This window comes from Sander lucioperca, chromosome 2 (assembly GCF_008315115.2).
Source record: "Sander lucioperca isolate FBNREF2018 chromosome 2, SLUC_FBN_1.2, whole genome shotgun sequence".
In the NCBI taxonomy this organism is placed as follows: Eukaryota; Metazoa; Chordata; class Actinopteri; order Perciformes; family Percidae; genus Sander; species Sander lucioperca.
In genome coordinates, this window is record NC_050174.1 from 13,008,517 (window position 1) to 13,025,936 (window position 17,420).

Below are 17,420 nucleotides of genomic sequence, written 5' to 3' on the forward strand. Positions count from 1 at the left end.
TTGTGTTGTATTCTGTCTGAGTGTGATTTAGTTTTATGACTTCGTGCTGTGCTTCCAGCTTACACGCCAGTGTTTTGCGGAACGACACAGTCTCACGTAGGTCGAGCAGCAGCGCTATGCTGGATGGAGGCACCCTGGGAAAGTTTGACTTCGAGGTCTCCGACTTTTTCCTGTTTGGCTCTCCACTGGGCTTGGTACTCGCCTTGAGAAAGACTGTCATTCCAATGCTGGATGGTAAGCTAATTAGGACAGGGGTTATAATATAATCAGTAATAGCACACATTGTTTTTGTTGCATTTGACACATTATGCAAGAGTGAAAAAAATTACTTTTCTGTCTACATAAGTGCACAGGTTTACCTCAGGTGCACAAATTAGCATAGTGACCTGTAAGTCATACCTGCAAAGTTCTTTTTCATCATAAAGTGTTAATTGTATGTATGATTGTCATTACCAATATTTAAAAGCTAGTAATCCTAACCCTAACCCTCTCCTCTCTCATGTCTTTGGTTCGATTTCTCCCCCTAGTGGCCCAACTGCGGCCTGCCTGTCAGCAAGTCTACAACCTGTTCCACCCAGCCGATCCCTCAGCCTCCCGCCTGGAGCCTTTATTAGAGAGGAAGTTTCACCTCCTGCCTCCCTTCAACGTGCCCCGTTACCAACGCTTTCCCCTGGGAGATGGAAACTCTGCCCTACTTGGTGAGCCCTCTGCACTGATGATGTATAAAAGCCTCAGTCATATCAATTCAGTAAATATCCTGTCATGAATTAACAGAATTTACAGTTAATATATGTAGTTGTGACTTGGATTCACACGTGCAGACACAAATGCAAAATTCCCTGTAATAAAATGGCTGTTTTTCTTTCTCCTTAAAGTTAAGATCACACTTGAGACACTGATTGTCCCGTTTCCCAGGAACACACCTGCCTTAAAGACACCTTTGTAGCACACTATAAGTTCCTTCACACACAAGAGTAAACATTGTCTCAACTACTGTTTGTGCTTCAACTTCTTTTGTGAAGCGGTTTATTCATCTAAATGTGCTCATAGTCCTGCTGGTGGTTTCTGTTTGGACACTCATTATAGTGGAGTAACCCATAGGAGTACCCCTTAGAGCCTCACCCTACCCTTTAATACAAATATTGTATCTGTCTGTGATTCCCCAAGAAAAAGTACACAGGAAGTAGGAAGGTAACTATGAGCAGATATTTTCTTTCTAGGTTCAAATACATACATTCACCATTGAACCAGGGCTTCTTAAAGAGCCACATGAGGGTTAATAAGCTGTACAAGCATGGTGATATTTAAGGACTTATATATAGGTGATATATAAGGACTTCAGGCCAAGGTTTTGTGTCAGAGGAGCTGTGTTGTTGTTTTCATCAGATGAGCTTGTATAACTTATTGACAAAGTTTTCAGTACAGATTAAGTTTTAAAGACAAATTCAAGATAATTTTTGAGTTAGTAGTGAGTATGTGCAAAATGTTTTAATGAATAGCCGATTCCAGGGCATGACTGACTAGCAGTTGCAATTCAAAAGAAATGGGCTCGACTAAGGGCTTGACTCTGCTTTCTTGTCTCATGTTCAGTTGTTCTTGCTTCATATGTTTTTTGTGTCCTCTTGTCTTCTTTCCCTCTTTCTCTCTCGGCCTCCTGTCCCCATATCTGCGTATGTGGCTCTCTACCTCCAACCCCCTCCCCCCCTTCCCCTGACCTCTGCCCCTCCACCTCCCTCTGTAGTGGAGACAGTCCAGAGCAACGCTCAGCTGCTACTTGACAGCGGGCCTCCCCTGTCCTTTCGCTGTCAGGAGGCCATCAGTGAGACCTGCATCCCTGTGCCTGTGCTAAACTGGCCGGAGGGCTCCCTCAAAGCCACACCCGCCACTATGGAGTGTGTGTAGCCTCTCCCATTCACCTGCATCTGCCCTCACCCCCATTCACTGTGTCTCTTATTTCTGTTTGTTACAACCTTCTTGCTGTCACATCCAAGATGCTCAAATTTATACCCATCATTGCCTTTCTGAGTATTCCCATCGCTGTTGTTTCAAGAGTCAACAGCTGCATTCATGTTTCTGATAAATCAGATACACTGATAGGCCATTACATATAATGCATACCCCTTTTCTTGCAGCATCTAGTCTTCCATCTAAATTACTTTGTATAAGATGTTTAATTTCCTTGTTGAGTTCTTGGCCTCATTTCTAGTTAGAAATAGAAATAATTGTATTGTATTGTAATAATTGTTACAACTTGCCATGGACATACTTTGGAAAATCTGATTATCATCTCATGTGGTGTTACATTTTGTTATGTTGCCATCACATATTCATGCCACATTCAATGTTTGGAGGACGCAAGCATTTGTATTTGTGCTGTGTTTTATTAAGCCGGGTCTCAGTGTGTCTGCATCACTCCATAATCCATAATATCAGACTATTGATGTCGGCAGAGGGTATTTCTACTATCATCCACATTTCAGAGACTTTTTGATGTGACGACTGCACTGCTTGTGATGTTGTGTTTGCACAGTGCACTGTAGAGTGGAGCTCTATCTATGCATACTGAATATACTGTTACCTATTTTTGTGATAATAGTCAGAGATCATCTGATTTAAAAAAATCTTCAGCACTAACACATAAGAGATACTAACACATGGGTGTGACTGTCACACATGTGCACATTTGTGATTTTAAGTGTTATATGTACTCATACGCCCGTGTTTCCCCGAGTCGGTTACAGAAATCTGACCTTGGTGCCTGCCGTCACATTTCTCTGCTGCCACCCTAACCCACATCTCCCTCCCCCTCATCACTATGAGTTCCCCTTACCTGTGTCTCTGTCTAATGGGATCTCCTTGTTTCGGCTCAATAGCGGATGTTGTTCAGTCTCATGGTGGTGTCTTCATGGACAGTTCGTACCCCTCATCCCCCGTAACGGGGCCCCTCTCCCGGGGCCAGCGGAGGGCCAGTGAAGTCAGCATTGCCAGCCAGGTCTCAGGAATGGCAGACAGTTACACTGCCACCAACATAGCCAACAGTAAGTGTTGTCAACACCAAAAAGCCTCTCTCTTCCTTCCACTCACACAAACACTGGTCTAGTTATTCTCCCTCTTTCTCTTTCTTTCAGTCTAAATCTTCTCTATATTTCTATCTTGTTTTCCGACTCTGCTCCCTTAACGCTCTCTCTCTCTCTCGCTCTCTCTCTCTCGCTCTCTCTCTCTCTCGCTCTCTCTCTCTCTCTCTCAACCCCACTACTCTGACTCTACATACACCCTGCTCTCCAGCTGGAGCAGTCTAGTCAGCCAGATAGCTTATTCTTCTACTTAGCCAGACTTAAACCTGCATTGTGACCAGACTGTCATGCAGAGAGTTCATAAGCTCATAAGTCCCAATATGAGCAAGAAGAGTCCTGAAGAAGAGTCCTGAAGAAGAGCAAGTTTAGCGCCACTTTTCACTGTCTGTCTTATCCTTCTCCACTGTCTAAATGTAAATGCAATGAACAAGTGCTGCATTTCTCTAATGTTGCAATGCATGTAGACACCTGCCCCCGTCAGCCATTCCTGTATTGTCCATTCCCTAGTGCAGTGTTTGCGGAGATGACTAGTATTCTATTGTTTTATGTGAGATTGTCCTCCAAAGTCCCCCTGTCCCTCACTATTTCACTTTTGTTACCAGAGCATTTATTTGTACCTCAAATTATTGTTCTGCCTACTGCTGTTTTAGCACCTACAGTAAAACCCTGGAGATGCACATGAACTAATTAAAACAGATTTTTGTTCATGCAATAACAGAGCATCAGAAGACGTTCAACAGAATCACCCTGCCCTTCTGCAATAACTCTTACTGTACTAACAATTATGTTTCAGCTTTGACATTCACAGTTCTGTTTACGACAGCTTACTAACACCGGACTCATCAACATCACTCAACATCACTCTTCAAACTGTTTAAACTGTCATAAACTGTCACATACCAACATGCATTCATTTTTCATGTGATTTTTTTATTTCTCTTTCTTTTCTCCCAATAGCCAAATCACGCCAAATTAACCAATTCAAAAAGTTCAGCCTTTTGTCCCAACTCGCCCTTTCATCACAAAACAAATTCTTCCTGAAAAGTCCTCCTAAGTCCCGTAAGAAAGCGGAGGCTGGCAAGGCCGCAGGAACTCCTGATGCAGATCTAGTAGCAGAGCTGGACGGTGTGGCAGAGACTAGTGACCGTCTAAGTCCCACTGGCCAGCACGAGAACTGCGTGTCACCTGGGCTGGAGCGTGCTATATCTGATCTGGTCTCACTGGACTCCCAGGCTGAAGTGGACCAAGGTATTTTTCTGAGAAAGGGGACTTCTGAAATCAACCTGAGGCTACAGTTCTTTTCTGTGCGCTGTACTATACTGTGTCCAAATCCAAAAACTCAACGCTGCTCCTCCAGAAAGCCTCTTTTTTTCCCCCCCTTGTATTCTTTCAAAATTGAATTTATAAGGGGGCGCCTGGGTAGCTCACCTGGTTGAGCGCCCCCACGTACATGGGCTCAGTACTTGCCGCAGCGGCCGCAGACTCGGTTCCGATCTGCGGCCCTTTGCTGAATGTCATTACTCCTCTCTTCCTCTTTTATGTCTTCAGCTGTCCTATAAAATAAAGGCCTGAAAATGCCCAAAAAATAATCTTAAGAAAAATGATTGAATTCATAAGGATATGAGGCAATCACTTACATTGATGAGGAATAATACTTTCCAAATCCATAATCTTTTTTCATGTTCATACTAACATGAATAACATCTTCAGTTGCTCATATAGTCATGTGTCATTAACTATCTTTTTCTTCCTCCTGCACTTGATTTTCCTTTTAATAACTAATTCCTTAACTTCCTTCTTCCGATTTCCTTCATTTAGCTGAAGAACTGCTGGGTCGGTGATGATTTTGTGGTTTAAGATTGAAATCGTCTTTTTGCTTTAGCTTCAAGGGTGTCGCACCTTCGCGTGGCATCGCATACCTCACACTGACTCTTTCAGTTTCACCTTACGTGCCATTCACTCCATTCCCAACGCAGTTGCAGCACGTTGGTGGGGCACAAAGCGGCTGGACTTTGCCCTGTACTGCCCCGATGCGCTCACCGCTTTCCCCACTGTGGCTTTACCGCACCTCTTCCACGCATCATACTGGGAGTCCACTGATGTTGTGTCTTTTCTCCTGAGACAGGTGAGTCAACATAAGAATACTTACCACTCTTTATGGCCTGTTCAGAAGTGATCAGCAGGCTGTTAGTCCTTTTCAGAGATACTGAGGATGAGTCATTGAAATTTCTCCTGTAGGTGATGAGGCATGAAAACTCTAGCATCCTGGAGCTCGATGGGAAAGAAGTGACTGAATTCACCCCCTCTAAACCTCGAGAGAAGTGGCTTCGCAAGAGGACCCTTGTGAAGATCAGGGTAGGCATCAGGGTGTCAGAGTTAAGTGTCAGGGGACACAAAATCCTGAATTCCTTCCTTGTCTCTTACCTTTTTTTCTCATCCATCAAATCTCATCAAATGGAGGAAAATGCCAAACAAGAAAATGTGTTAAGACAAGTCAACATCAGCAACTTGTTTTTTGTGAAATGTCATGGAGAAAATTACATTTCAGCATGTATCTTTCTTTCACTCCTTTGACAGAACGTGACTGCCAACCACCGCATTAATGACGCGGTGTTCACAGAAGACTCCCAGCAGGTCGTGACAGGTCGCTTTATGTACGGCCCTCTGGATATGGTCACCTTGGCCGGGGAGAAGGTGATCTCTCTTTCGCCACCACAACAGCAGACATAGACGGATGTCAGTAATGCCTGTGTAGTTTGTGCTCATGGTATTGTAATCCTGTACAGGTTGATCTCCACATCATGACCCAGCCCCCATCAGGAGAATGGGTGTACTTCAACACACAAGTGACCAACAGTAGTGGCCGTGTGTCTTTTGCCATCCCAGAGAAAAAACGTCTGGGCATCGGAGTCTACCCAGTCAAAATGGTTGTCAGGTGAGATTAGTTTGACCATTTCAGAAGGCCATTTGGTGAATAAATCACTGATTCAAAGCAGATTTAAATAGGTGGGGGGTTTTTTTATTATTTTTTTTAAGATCAACTTTTTATTATTTTTATATTTTTTTGAACAGACAAATACAACTGAACAGGAATAAAAACCCTCATGCCACCCCCCACCCTCTGCGGTCTCGAGGAAAACAAAAACAAACAAATAACCAAAAACAAAAACAGAAATCACACCTTGCCTAGTCACTCTTCCTAGTTCTTGTGGCGCTGAGGTCATTAGGACTGATACTTGTGCTGCTACGTTTTTCCATAGGTCTACAGTCGATGATTTGGCTTTGTTAATCCTTGCTGTAGAGAGCTCAAGCATTACTATAAATAGGTGGGTTTTGAAAGAGGGGAGTGAGGGTAACCCTAACCCTCCAGACGGGGGTGTGGCATTGGCAATATTGTGCTAATGTTTTGCAGTGTATTTTTTCCCTGTCCTGTTTATATGTTGTATACATTCTGTGGCCTTAACTTGACATGTATATATGATAAAAAATAAAACAAAAAAAGGTTTCTGACATCTTTGATTTTATTATTTACAGCTTAAAAAGGCCTATTCCCAAACCCTGATGGCATGTCATAGTTTACTGAATTATTCAGGCTAGGTGCATTTTATCAAGAAGCCTGGTTTATATTTGGTTTTAGCTCAGTTTGTTCTTGCATTTCAGTGTCCTCCAGAGGATTGTCGAGATTGACTTGTCTTTCTCCATTTTCTTACTTTCTGTTGTTCTTTTCATTCCTCAGGGGTGACCACACATGTGCAGACAGCTACCTGACAGCTGTTCCACGTGGCACAGAGTTTGTTGTATTCAGCATCGACGGGTCATTTGCTGCCAGTGTGTCAATCATGGGCAGTGATCCCAAAGTGCGGGCAGGAGCCGTGGATGTTGTCAGGTACCCAGCTGCTTTTCTTCTCCTGTTTTCTTGGGTTTGAGTCTCTTTCAGACTGAAGCACATAAGCATTTTGCATTGTTATTTATGTCTTAATTCTGTTATCTTGTTCCTCCTCATTGCAGACACTGGCAAGATTTAGGCTATATGATCATCTATGTGACAGGACGACCAGACATGCAGAAGCAGCGGGTAGTGGCTTGGTTATCTCAGCACAACTTCCCTCATGGCATTGTCTCCTTCTGTGACGGCCTGGTCCACGACCCGCTCAGACACAAGACCAACTTCCTCAAGTCCCTGACAGAGGTCAGACTGGGAGAAAGGGAGGATTGAGAGGGGGGGGGGGTCTATGTGCAGTACCATAGTGTGTGCATGTGTAGTCTTGATCTTTGTGGAATGAATAAGGAATATACTTTTAGAGGTGAAAACAAAAACAACAATTAAGACATTGTACAACTATGAAAGAAATGTTATCTATCTATATTCGAAGAAAAATACAGAGTGCCAAACAGTTCTCTTGTTCATTTGGCTGATCCCAGGTTCACATGAAGATTTTCGCTGGCTACGGATCAACCAAAGACATCTCAGTCTACACCTCCGTTGGCATCCCTCCCTCCCAAATATACATCGTCGGGAGACCCTCCAAGAAGATGCAGTGCCAGGTACTATTTGATTATTTCTAGGGCTGTCAAACGATTACATTTTCTTAATCGCGATTAATTGTTGAATTTCTATAGTTAATCGCGATTAATCGCATGTTTTATCACATGATTAAAATTCTGTTATTTTGCATTTCAGAACTGTTTTTAAGTACATATTAACAATGGAAAGTAATTCTTACCAGTGTATCTTGATTGGGAATCAAATGAATGCAAAGAAAATGACTTTATGAACTTGATTTTAAGATTTGTATTTGTTTATTGTATATTTAATCTAGTCACACATTTGAATCTAGAGTCAATATTAGGGTTGGGTATTGTTTGGTTTGGATACCGGCGCTAAAGTGGTACTTTTAAAACGGTACCGGTGCCTTAACGGTGCCTGAACCGATACTTTTTAAGAAAGTTTAAAAAAAAAGAAGGGTACTAAACAGTTGGCGACATTAAAGAATGGCTTGTTTATTGCTAAGGCCATATCGTCAAAATGAAATGTTTAATAATGTAATCATTATAACAATAACTTATTTCACTAGTAAATAGCTGTTGAATGACAAAAACAACCACCAGATGGGAAAAGGGCATTTAACAACCGCTTAAATTACCAGTTTCATTGAACGCACCGTCTGTGTTTTTCCGACAACAGCAGCTGCAGATTGTTACATCCCGGTGTCGGAATCCTCTACAGTGAAATACAGACAAACTTTACACCGTTTAGCGTTAGCTGTCAGCATTTAACCGTGTTTAATCAAGCTACTAGCTAGCGGTAGGCTAACGTTAGCTGCTGTCGAGTATAGTGTTAACTAGCGTCACGTGCAGCGATGTTTCTGTTGCCTGTAACGTCTGTTTCAGAGCATCAGAGAGAAGTGCAGGCATATCAGTGGCACCAGAATGAGGCACCGAAATCCGTGTTGCTATTCCTGAAGCAGCAGGATGTGTTACGAGGAAGTACGGCAAAATAGTAGCCTGTTAGGCACAACGCAAAGCCGAGTGAAGTGAAAATAAATTAATAAATGGCGGCATGCGATTAATACGATTAAAAAAAATTAACGCATTATGCTCGGCCCTTAATCGCATCGCGATTAACGTGTTAATGCTGACAGCCTAATTATTTCACGCATTGATCTTCTTTTTCAAATTAATATTTAATTTACTTATTTCAAGGATATTAAAGTAAATACCAAAACAACGATGACAATGATTTACTAATACTGCCACTATTACAACCAATTCACTCTTTTAACTAAATTAATAAATATCAATTAGCTGAACCAAAATTCTCTGATTCTTCATAGTTGACAGAATGTCTCTCCTCTGATCCTCTCAACAGTTCATCACTGAGGGATATGCGGCTCATTTGTCCCAGCTGGAGTACAGTCACCGTTCTCGGCCAGCTAAGTCCAGCAGTGCACGCATGGTGCTACGTAAAGGCAGCTTCGGCTTGGGTGCAAACAGCGACTTCCTAAGGAAGAGGAACCACCTGCTGCGCACCATCTCCTCCCAACCGACCCCCAGCTCCCCAACAGGCAGCATCCACAACAGGCCAGAACGCACACAGAGCCAATCGGACGGCGAGAGGCTAGAGCGGGATCGGCTGGAGTGCACTCACAGCTACAGCCAGGGAGCAGCACAGCGCAGCATGAGCATCACAGCCAGCTGCTGGGGCCGCAGCAGCAGCACCAAGCTGGAACCAGGCGTTCTCAGCCCCAAATGAGATTAGGAAGACAGAGTACCTTCGGGAGAGTGATGAAAAGTATACAGTGCTGAGGAAGAGACCCATGACAAAGATAAATGCAAAGAGTGAAAAACTGTTGGCTTGCACCAGATGGGTAAATACCACAATGAAAACAATAGGTGCTACAAACCACTCTTTATAAACTAATGCCAGTTACACTCTACACAGATATTTATGAACAGAGGCTACGGCTATATTTATTATACAACACACACAATACTCAACAGGCATTTCAAGGAGCATCTTCCTGAAACAGAAACGTGCACACAAATAGACAAAGCATATATTGTAGGGATCCAGACTGTTTCTACTGTTTAGTAAATATTTATCACTCTTGATTACAAGGTCAGTTTTCCTCCTACAGCGGGCTCTTAGATTGGAGATGGTTACACATACAAGCACCCCATTGCTGTATACTTAAGTTAACAACACAAAGTGGTTACAGACAGCCTGTATCAGGTCCCAGTTTGGATACTGTTCTGATCCTGCACTGTAACTGACGCTGACACCACAAGCACAGCAATTACGATAGTTTTAATGCTATGTCCTTTTTATGTGATAACCAGATATGTTCACGTCTGGGAGCAGAGCGGAGAATCAGGTAAAACTGGATTGAATGTGTTTCTTTTCTCAGTGTGACCAAACAAACACACAATCATTTAGCCAAAATGTATCTTTTTCAGATTTGTTTTTTGAAAAAAAGCTTCATATATCAACATTAACCATTGTTCTGTAAGCCAACATGAACGGATTTGATCAAGATCTACTACTTGTTGCATAAACAAAGACAACGATGACTAAATAATGTTTTAGCAAACCATACAGTCCAGTTTAGCTTGTTTTCTAGTCGTCCATCAGACCAAAGAACCATCCAAATATCACATGAAGCAAACTGCGAAATTACCCTTTAATGATGGTTGCAGCTTAAACTGTTCCTGGGATTTTATAGCATTTCACCACATCTCACCACACTGCACTGCTGAACCTTCCTGAATCAGTAATGTTTGACTCGGCTATAAGGAAAACTCCTACTACTGTACGGTTAATGTGCCAAAGTAAACAGTATAGAATGAAATGCTGTACATGAATAGAGAGGAAATAATTAAGGTCTCCTGTGAAAAAAATGGAATAGATTGTGTAAGTATGTAGTTGAATGGTTTAACAAGGCTTGTACATAATTATTACGTGACAGTGCAGATCTGGTATCTGGTCCACTGAAGACCAGTTTTAAGTGTCTTTTTCACTCTGGGGGTAAACACCACCTCATTCGGGATACACTTTAATGATTGATGATGATTATTGTTATTTAAGATTATAGATATTTTAAAATGTATTGATTTTGTGAACAAAATGTGTTTTTAATATTACTTTAACTATGTTGTGGGTTTTTTTTTCTTCCTCAAACTTCAGTTGCAGCAGCCAAAACTCAAAGAGGTCTTTGCCTGGCACAGTATTGTATTTTTATTATGTTATCTTGCAGATCACCAGAATCGTATCAACAGAACTGCTATCTTGTGTCATATATTGTATGTTTATTATCTAATTTTGGAAATTTGGGATATGGCTTCTCTCCGGTTATCCCTAAGCTGTACATTAGGCATTGAATGTGCTCATAGATAATCCTCTTTAGGTTAAGGTCTCTTTTCTCTGTTCTGCTTTTGCGCCTTTAGAGGAAGAACAATCTGCAAATTGTAAATTCTGTACAAAATGCTGTCGGAAGTAGGAGCACAGAGCTAAGACTTAACTTTATGCTGTTCGCCATTTTTTCCTGACAAGGGTACAACATTTGTGATTTATTCATTCAAATGATGTTTATTTGTCCCTCTAATAGGCATTTATAGAGCTGACTGCAATGGACCAATATGGGCTCAAATGTAAGGGAAATGTGCAATATTACTCAACTGCACCACACGATCAAACCAACTGTGTTGAGGAACACAGCACAGTGCATTGACAATCAGTTCAACAGGCACATATTCTACAGATGTCAAATTGCAGGGGGAATCTGAACACATCTTAGCACTCAACGAACACACAGGGCACACATGCAACATTTGTAGAGTCCATTTAAAAAAAAAAAAAGTACAGATTTCTCACAAGTGCCACTGACCTGATAATGGTGTGAAATATTACTGCAGGTTTTTTTTCCTGTGGACAGACATGCTCTGTCTTAACTTTGTTTTTGAGGTTTGGATGAAGTCACTTAACATTTAAAAGTGACCCAGAAATCAACACTTAGTTGCCATTTTATTAGGTACACTTACAGTATGTAAAAAAAAAATGCAGTCCTGCAACAAATCCTACCTTCATTAAACATTTTAATGTGTTAACTGTTTTAGAGGGGATCAACTTAATGGTCATTTTAAAGGCTGTAGTTTGTGATGCTGTTGAATTGTATTGTGTTATACTGAGAGGTGTTTCTAATAATCTGTCCACCTCTTTTATATCAATGAGGGGAGACCTAATGCTAGATAACTAAGTGTACATCCCAATGCATAGGTACCTATAACTTGCTTGGCCATGGCTGTTTCTAGCAATCCTGGTGAAGCAAGTGTAATTACAAACTGTTTTACAGTCCCTCTGCATTTTGACCATTTTAGAGATTTGGCTTGAAGCCATATATAAAACTCTTTTGAAAGCTGCTGATCGAAGAATGGCTGTTTGTACATTGATAGTATTTGGAAAAAAGGAAAGGCAATGCTGTAAAACATGCAGCATGGTTATCTACTGAACCATATTATGTCTTTCCTCAGAGATCTGAATTGCCTGGATATCAAAATCCAGAGAATGTAAAGACGAAGCGGTGCAGTTATCTGAAGTTTGGATACCTCTGGGCAGACAATTGCTTTGATTCTGCTACTTACACACACATTACCAGAGGCCTTACATTTCCCTTTTCTGCCTTACATTGGCCATTGTGTTGTGAGGCCTAGAATGAACACTGCTCACTCCCGAATTGACTTCATGGAAAAGGGTAGACTGTTTACTTTTTAGAAATGGGAAAAGGCCATATTTTTTCTTAAAAGGCTTTGGCTTGTTTTCACTTAAAAGGAAATGTACAAAGGAGAAATCGGTTTGACATATTTCACAAACATTAGGCAATCCGTCTTAATCTCTGTTCCCCAGGTTAACGCAATGTCAACCACTGTTACATCAACAGTTAGCATTCATGGGCTGTATATATATATATGCAACATACCTTGGTAAATATTTTCATTGTACAGGATATGTATCTTGTAGGCTTTTGGATAACAATGTTATCAATTCCCTTGTGCATTTATGTACAGTGTATAAAGAACATATAAAGAACAATTCAGTCATTTTTGCCGTTTTTCACACTCAAAATGGTAATGTCATGAAAATAATATGACAAGGATAGTCTCTTCAGAGATCAGGGCGTATTCAAATATAGGATGATTCATTGCAGGTAATAAAAAATGTTTATTTTTTTGGAATCAGTTCACACAAATGCAGTTTTGTTCTGAGAACCAAAGAGAAACAAAATGTGAGATGTAAAGATGAGCATACATCTACGAGTGGGTGTAGGGTATGTAGCCAAAAGAGTCAGTCAGACAAGATACTGAACACTTAAAAAAGATTCTTAATGTCTTTGATTTAAAGTACAACATGAAACAGTTAATTTCCAATTAAGAAAACATTTGAATGGTCTGTTACAGTCACACATCATCTGACTGACAGGTACAGAAAACTGACAACCATACTTGCAGTCCATTCAGGATTGAACCTTAAATGTACTCACTGAAATGCTTTCAAACATGGATAAAATAAATAAGCATTAATCAGCAAATGTGCAAACTATGTGGGACCTCTTCCTTGCGCAGAGTTCCTTTTGCAGATCTCCGTAGGATTAAAAACATTAAAATCTCTCACTAACTCCCGCATAGATTTAATAAGGCAAATCAATAGGAGATACTGGCTTTTACCTGGATTAAACTCATTACTGTACATGACCCCTATACTTTGTACCTCCACTACTGTACAGTGAAATCAGAGGCAACTGTTTGAAATTATGATATAAAATTCAGCTCCTTGAGGCTGCTGTCCTGAAGAAGATCATGGCATCTTCTACTTGTTGATTCCCAGTTTCCTCTGGAAAGCATTCCCGTCTCCCTTGGTGGCTTGCTATAGGATGAATGGAAGTTCACTGTTAGATACATTTGATAGATATCACAAAGTTATAATTGAAAATTTCTCATGTACCTTGTTGATGTCTTTGTGTTTCTCTCGGCTGACTATCTCCTCTATGATCTCTCCTTCTCCTCTCACCAATCTGGAGGGGAAATTGTCATTCATTATTACATCATAATGTTAGAATTATGTATTAGCTCTTCTGGGAAATTTGGGGTTAGGCTGGAATGAAAGTGTTTGATCATGCTGTGACTCTGAACAGACCTTTGAACAGGTGAACTGCTCCTCTACACTTACCTGTTGTGGATTGTAAACTATGTACTCTGTAGCTTACCTGGTCCGCCCGGTTTCTGGGTCTACCACCCTGCGGATCACACTCTGTCTGGCCTCGTACTCCTCTTTGGTGAGGGGCCTTTTAGTGGAGAGTCGGGCCTTCTGCTCATCGGTCATGACTGCAGAGGAAAACAGAGTATGATGCAGCTGTGTGCCTTTTCTTCTGATATTCATATTAGGTGACTATGATACTGTGAGACAATGGTAATTTGTCAGCCGCACCATTTATACTTTCAATGGTGAGGTATTTAATCCGCTGAATTATCCACCGATCCATTTAGATGGAGAACAAACATCAAAACTGTGCAAATTAGGGCTGCACCTTTTATTTATTTATTAATCATTTAGACTATAAATTGTCAGGAAAAATACAATCACCATTTCCAAAAAGTAAAAACCTAAGGAGACTTTAAATTTCTTGTTTTGGTCCGACCAACAGTCCAAAACTCAAAGAAATTCAATTTGCTGTGATATAAAACAGAGAAAATTAGCAAATCCTCACATTTGAAGAGCTGCAATCAGAAGAAGTGATTCTTTTACATCACTTGTCTTTAACAACCAGATGCTGAATTAAAAATGCCATAAAGTGTATATGTGTGTGTGTATATATATATATATATATATATATCACTCAGCAAAAAAAAACGTCCTCTCTCTTTCAACTGCTTTTATTTTCAGCCAACTTAACATGCGTAAAACTTTGTATGAACATAACTAAAGTGAACAACGTTTCACAGACATGTGACTAACAGAAATGGAAAATGTGTCCCTGAACAAAGGATGGTCAAAATCAAAAGTTGCAGAACATTACAGGGAAGACATCCTCCTCCCTCATGTGGTACCCTTCCTGCAGGCCCATCCTGACATGACCCTCCAGCATGATAATGCCACCAGCCATACCGCTCGTTCTGTGCGCGATTTCCTGCAAGACAGGAATGTTAGTGTTCTGCCATGGCCAGCGAAGAGCCCGGATCTCACGTCTGGGACCTGTTGGATCGGAGGGTAAGGGCGAGAACCATGCCCTCCAGAAATGTCCGGGAACTTGCAGGTGCCTTGGTGGAAGAGTTGGGTAACATCTCACAGCAATAACTGGCAAACCTGGTGCAGTCCGTGAGGAGGAGATGCACTGCAGTACTTAATGCTGCTGGTGGCCACACCAGATACTGACTGTAACTTTTGATTTTGACCATCCTTTGTTCAGGGACACATTTTTCCATTTCTGTTAGTCACATGTCTGTGAAACGTTGTTCAGTTTAGTTCTTAGTAGTTGAATTTTTTTATGTTCATACAAAGTTTTACGCATGTTAAGTTGGCTGAAAATAAAAGCAGCTGAAAGTGAGAGGACGTTTCTTATTTTGCTGAGTATATAAACAAGACGGTGTAGAGTGATGTATGTCCCACCAGGCCCGAGCTCCACTGTCCCCTCTTCGCTCTGCCACACCTCCAGGTAGGACGGAGGCTTCTCGGCTGGAGGAGAGGCCAACACCACCACCGCTGCCTTCTTCTTCTCCTTCTCCTTCTTCTTCGGCTTCTCTTTCTTCTTTTTCTCCATTTTCTTCTGTTTCTTCAGCTTCGCCTTCTTCTTCTTCGACTTCTTCTTCCTACCTTTACTTTTCTTCTTCTTTGTCTTTTCATCACTCGACGAGGATGAAGACGATGAGGAAGAAGAGGTGGATGATGATGAAGAAGAGCTTCTTCTGCGCTTCTTTCTTTGTGTTTTTACATCTGAGGGAAAGAGAAGAAAAAGTTCAACAGAGGTATTTGATAATAAGACTTCCGTTGCTATAAAAACTTCTCATTTTAAATAAAATGTAAAGTCCCAACCTTGACTTTTGTGAGATGTTTTTTTTGACGACTTGCTTCGACTCCTGCTACTGGAAGACGACGTCGATGATGATGATGATGATGAAGAAGAGGAGGACCGTCTCCGTTTCTTCTTCTTCTTCTCGTGTCTTTTCTCTCTGCCAGCTCTGTCAAGTGACCTGTTGCGATCCATCACTGAGACAACTGAGTGAACTTAAATCCACACGGAAAACCTGGTCGAAGATCATATAAAGTAGAAAGTGTGCTGCTTCAGCCATTGAAGACTGGCTCCTTTAGTTTACGGAAGTATACGCGTCTCCAATTGCCTTCCGTCGGTATCCGGAAATACAATATAAAGGTTCCTAGTTCCTACCTTAGTTTAAACAGCATATCGACATGCTGAGTTATGGGTCATTTTTTTACCAGGTTGGAAAGTAGTACTCAGAGCCAATACTATCAATACACCTGTGTAAATTTACTTTGTTACAGGTGATAATCTTTTAAATTGTAATTTATATAGAAGCACAGAAGATTTATCAGAAAGGTGTGCTTAAAGTTTGACAAATAAACGTAGACTACTAGACCACTCATTATGCAGAATGACATTTCTTAGAGTGTTATTGGATTATTCATTAAATGATTAAAGATAAGAAAAGTTGTTTTTTAATGTTCCTTTTCGTAACTTTTTTCTTTTTCTTGTGAAATACTGGATACTTTCACCCCATTAGAAAACCTTAAATGTATACAATGTAAGAGGGGGAAATCTCTCTTTAGTTAAACTGCTCTACTTATCCACATTAAGACACGTTGCTTTGTTTTGTTTAAAAGGTCCCAAGCCAACACCACTTGGAAACACTGGCTTCATCAATAACCATGCATCCTATTTTACAAGCTGATCATATGTCACAAGCACAGCTAGTGCAAACACTAGTCAAATAAATCTAGTGAAAACATTTCCCTCTGAAATGTAGGGACATATTTGTATACATTTGCAAACCTACAATACCTGAGTAATTGTATTTAGTTTAGTTTTTTGTTTCATATATGACTTATTATTATTATTATTATTGTTCTATTCTTCACTGCTTCACACCACATTCAAATACATGTTTTACATAAATCTGAAATGTGTTAGTGTCACTGTTGTCCTTTAAAAAAAGAAACATCTTACTTTGAATTTAGCCTACATGGAAATAACTTCTTTTCTTATTTGTGAAAAAAAAACAAAACAAGCAATGTTCCCTTACCAGCCTATTTGGCTGTTTAGTATGCAGATTTAGTATCATATAACTATGTCCCCTGAGTCTATCTCCTTCTTTTCATTATCTTCTATTAGGCAATGAAAACAAGTCCAAGTAGTGCAGCAGATTAGAAAGGCCCATCCTATAACTCTCATGCAGAGACCCAAAGTAAACCTTACAAACTCAGTGAACCCACACAAACCACACCACCTGTTGACCCTGATAGGTCCTCTCCATAAACCTGTGGTACCTCCCACAGCACTAATAAATAACCTGAGGGGTCGGCTCAGGTTGAATGTGGGAGAATCTGACCCTATGTGTGTAAAGGTCTGCCCCAAATAAGTTCCAAGTGTATCGGATATTTGGGTCACAATAATCACTGAGTATTGTTGTCCCAGTCTCTTTGCTTCCATGTCACTTAAACGGGTCCGTGCGTTAAAGTAAAAAATAATATAATAATACGGAATCTTTTTAAAAAAAAAACATTTTAATAGGTACATAAAGAGAGTCTGTCTGTGAGTCAGGATATGATTTGGAAAAAAGAGG

The 17,420-nt window shown here is 40.7% G+C and overlaps 2 protein-coding genes across 10 annotated transcripts in view; one reads left to right on the forward strand and one right to left on the reverse strand.

The window, feature by feature from the left end:
- The window catches only part of LOC116056912 (membrane-associated phosphatidylinositol transfer protein 2-like), a 47,597-nt gene extending 34,937 nt beyond the window's left edge, over positions 1-12,660 (forward strand). For 3 of the 9 annotated variants that reach the window (XM_031309327.2, XM_035992804.1, XM_031309328.2), the window contains exons 15-27: positions 59-234; positions 528-698; positions 1,742-1,894; positions 2,874-3,038; positions 4,032-4,322; positions 5,051-5,199; positions 5,313-5,429; positions 5,652-5,768; positions 5,861-6,009; positions 6,811-6,960; positions 7,083-7,263; positions 7,497-7,619; positions 8,944-12,070. In XM_031309327.2, coding sequence (XP_031165187.1) covers positions 59-234; positions 528-698; positions 1,742-1,894; positions 2,874-3,038; positions 4,032-4,322; positions 5,051-5,199; positions 5,313-5,429; positions 5,652-5,768; positions 5,861-6,009; positions 6,811-6,960; positions 7,083-7,263; positions 7,497-7,619; positions 8,944-9,327 — 2,326 coding nt within the window. In that variant the 3' untranslated portion in view covers positions 9,328-12,070. Of the gene's footprint in view, positions 1-58; positions 235-527; positions 699-1,741; positions 1,895-2,873; positions 3,039-4,031; positions 4,323-5,050; positions 5,200-5,312; positions 5,430-5,651; positions 5,769-5,860; positions 6,010-6,810; positions 6,961-7,082; positions 7,264-7,496; positions 7,620-8,943 lie in introns of all 9 variants that reach the window. The other 6 variants (XM_031309331.2, XM_031309332.2, XM_031309329.2 and 3 more) reach the window with 5 other exon arrangements.
- Positions 12,661-12,769: 109 nt separating this feature from the next.
- arl6ip4 (ADP-ribosylation factor-like 6 interacting protein 4) lies at positions 12,770-15,972 on the reverse strand. Its single transcript, XM_031309335.2, has 5 exons — positions 15,655-15,972; positions 15,232-15,555; positions 13,832-13,949; positions 13,570-13,639; positions 12,770-13,491 (listed from the first exon to the last, which is right to left on the reverse strand). The coding sequence occupies exons 1-5, from the start codon at positions 15,824-15,826 to the stop codon at positions 13,435-13,437; spliced, it is 741 nt and encodes a 246-aa protein (XP_031165195.1). The 5' UTR covers positions 15,827-15,972; the 3' UTR covers positions 12,770-13,434.
- Between the last annotated feature and the right edge of the window lie 1,448 nt (positions 15,973-17,420).

What these genes read in the sequence shown, in the direction of transcription:
- arl6ip4 (XM_031309335.2), bottom strand. Translation starts at nt 15,826, where the DNA reads ATGGATCGCAACAGGTCACTTGACAGAGCTGGCAGAGAGAAAAGACAC. An exon ending in AACATCTCACAAAAGTCAAG is followed by an intron (nt 15,556 to 15,654) that starts GTTGGGACTTTA and finishes TCTTTCCCTCAG; the next exon opens with ATGTAAAAACACAAAGAAAG. An exon ending in CCAGAAACCGGGCGGACCAG is followed by an intron (nt 13,640 to 13,831) that starts GTAAGCTACAGA and finishes TTTCCCCTCCAG; the next exon opens with ATTGGTGAGAGGAGAAGGAG.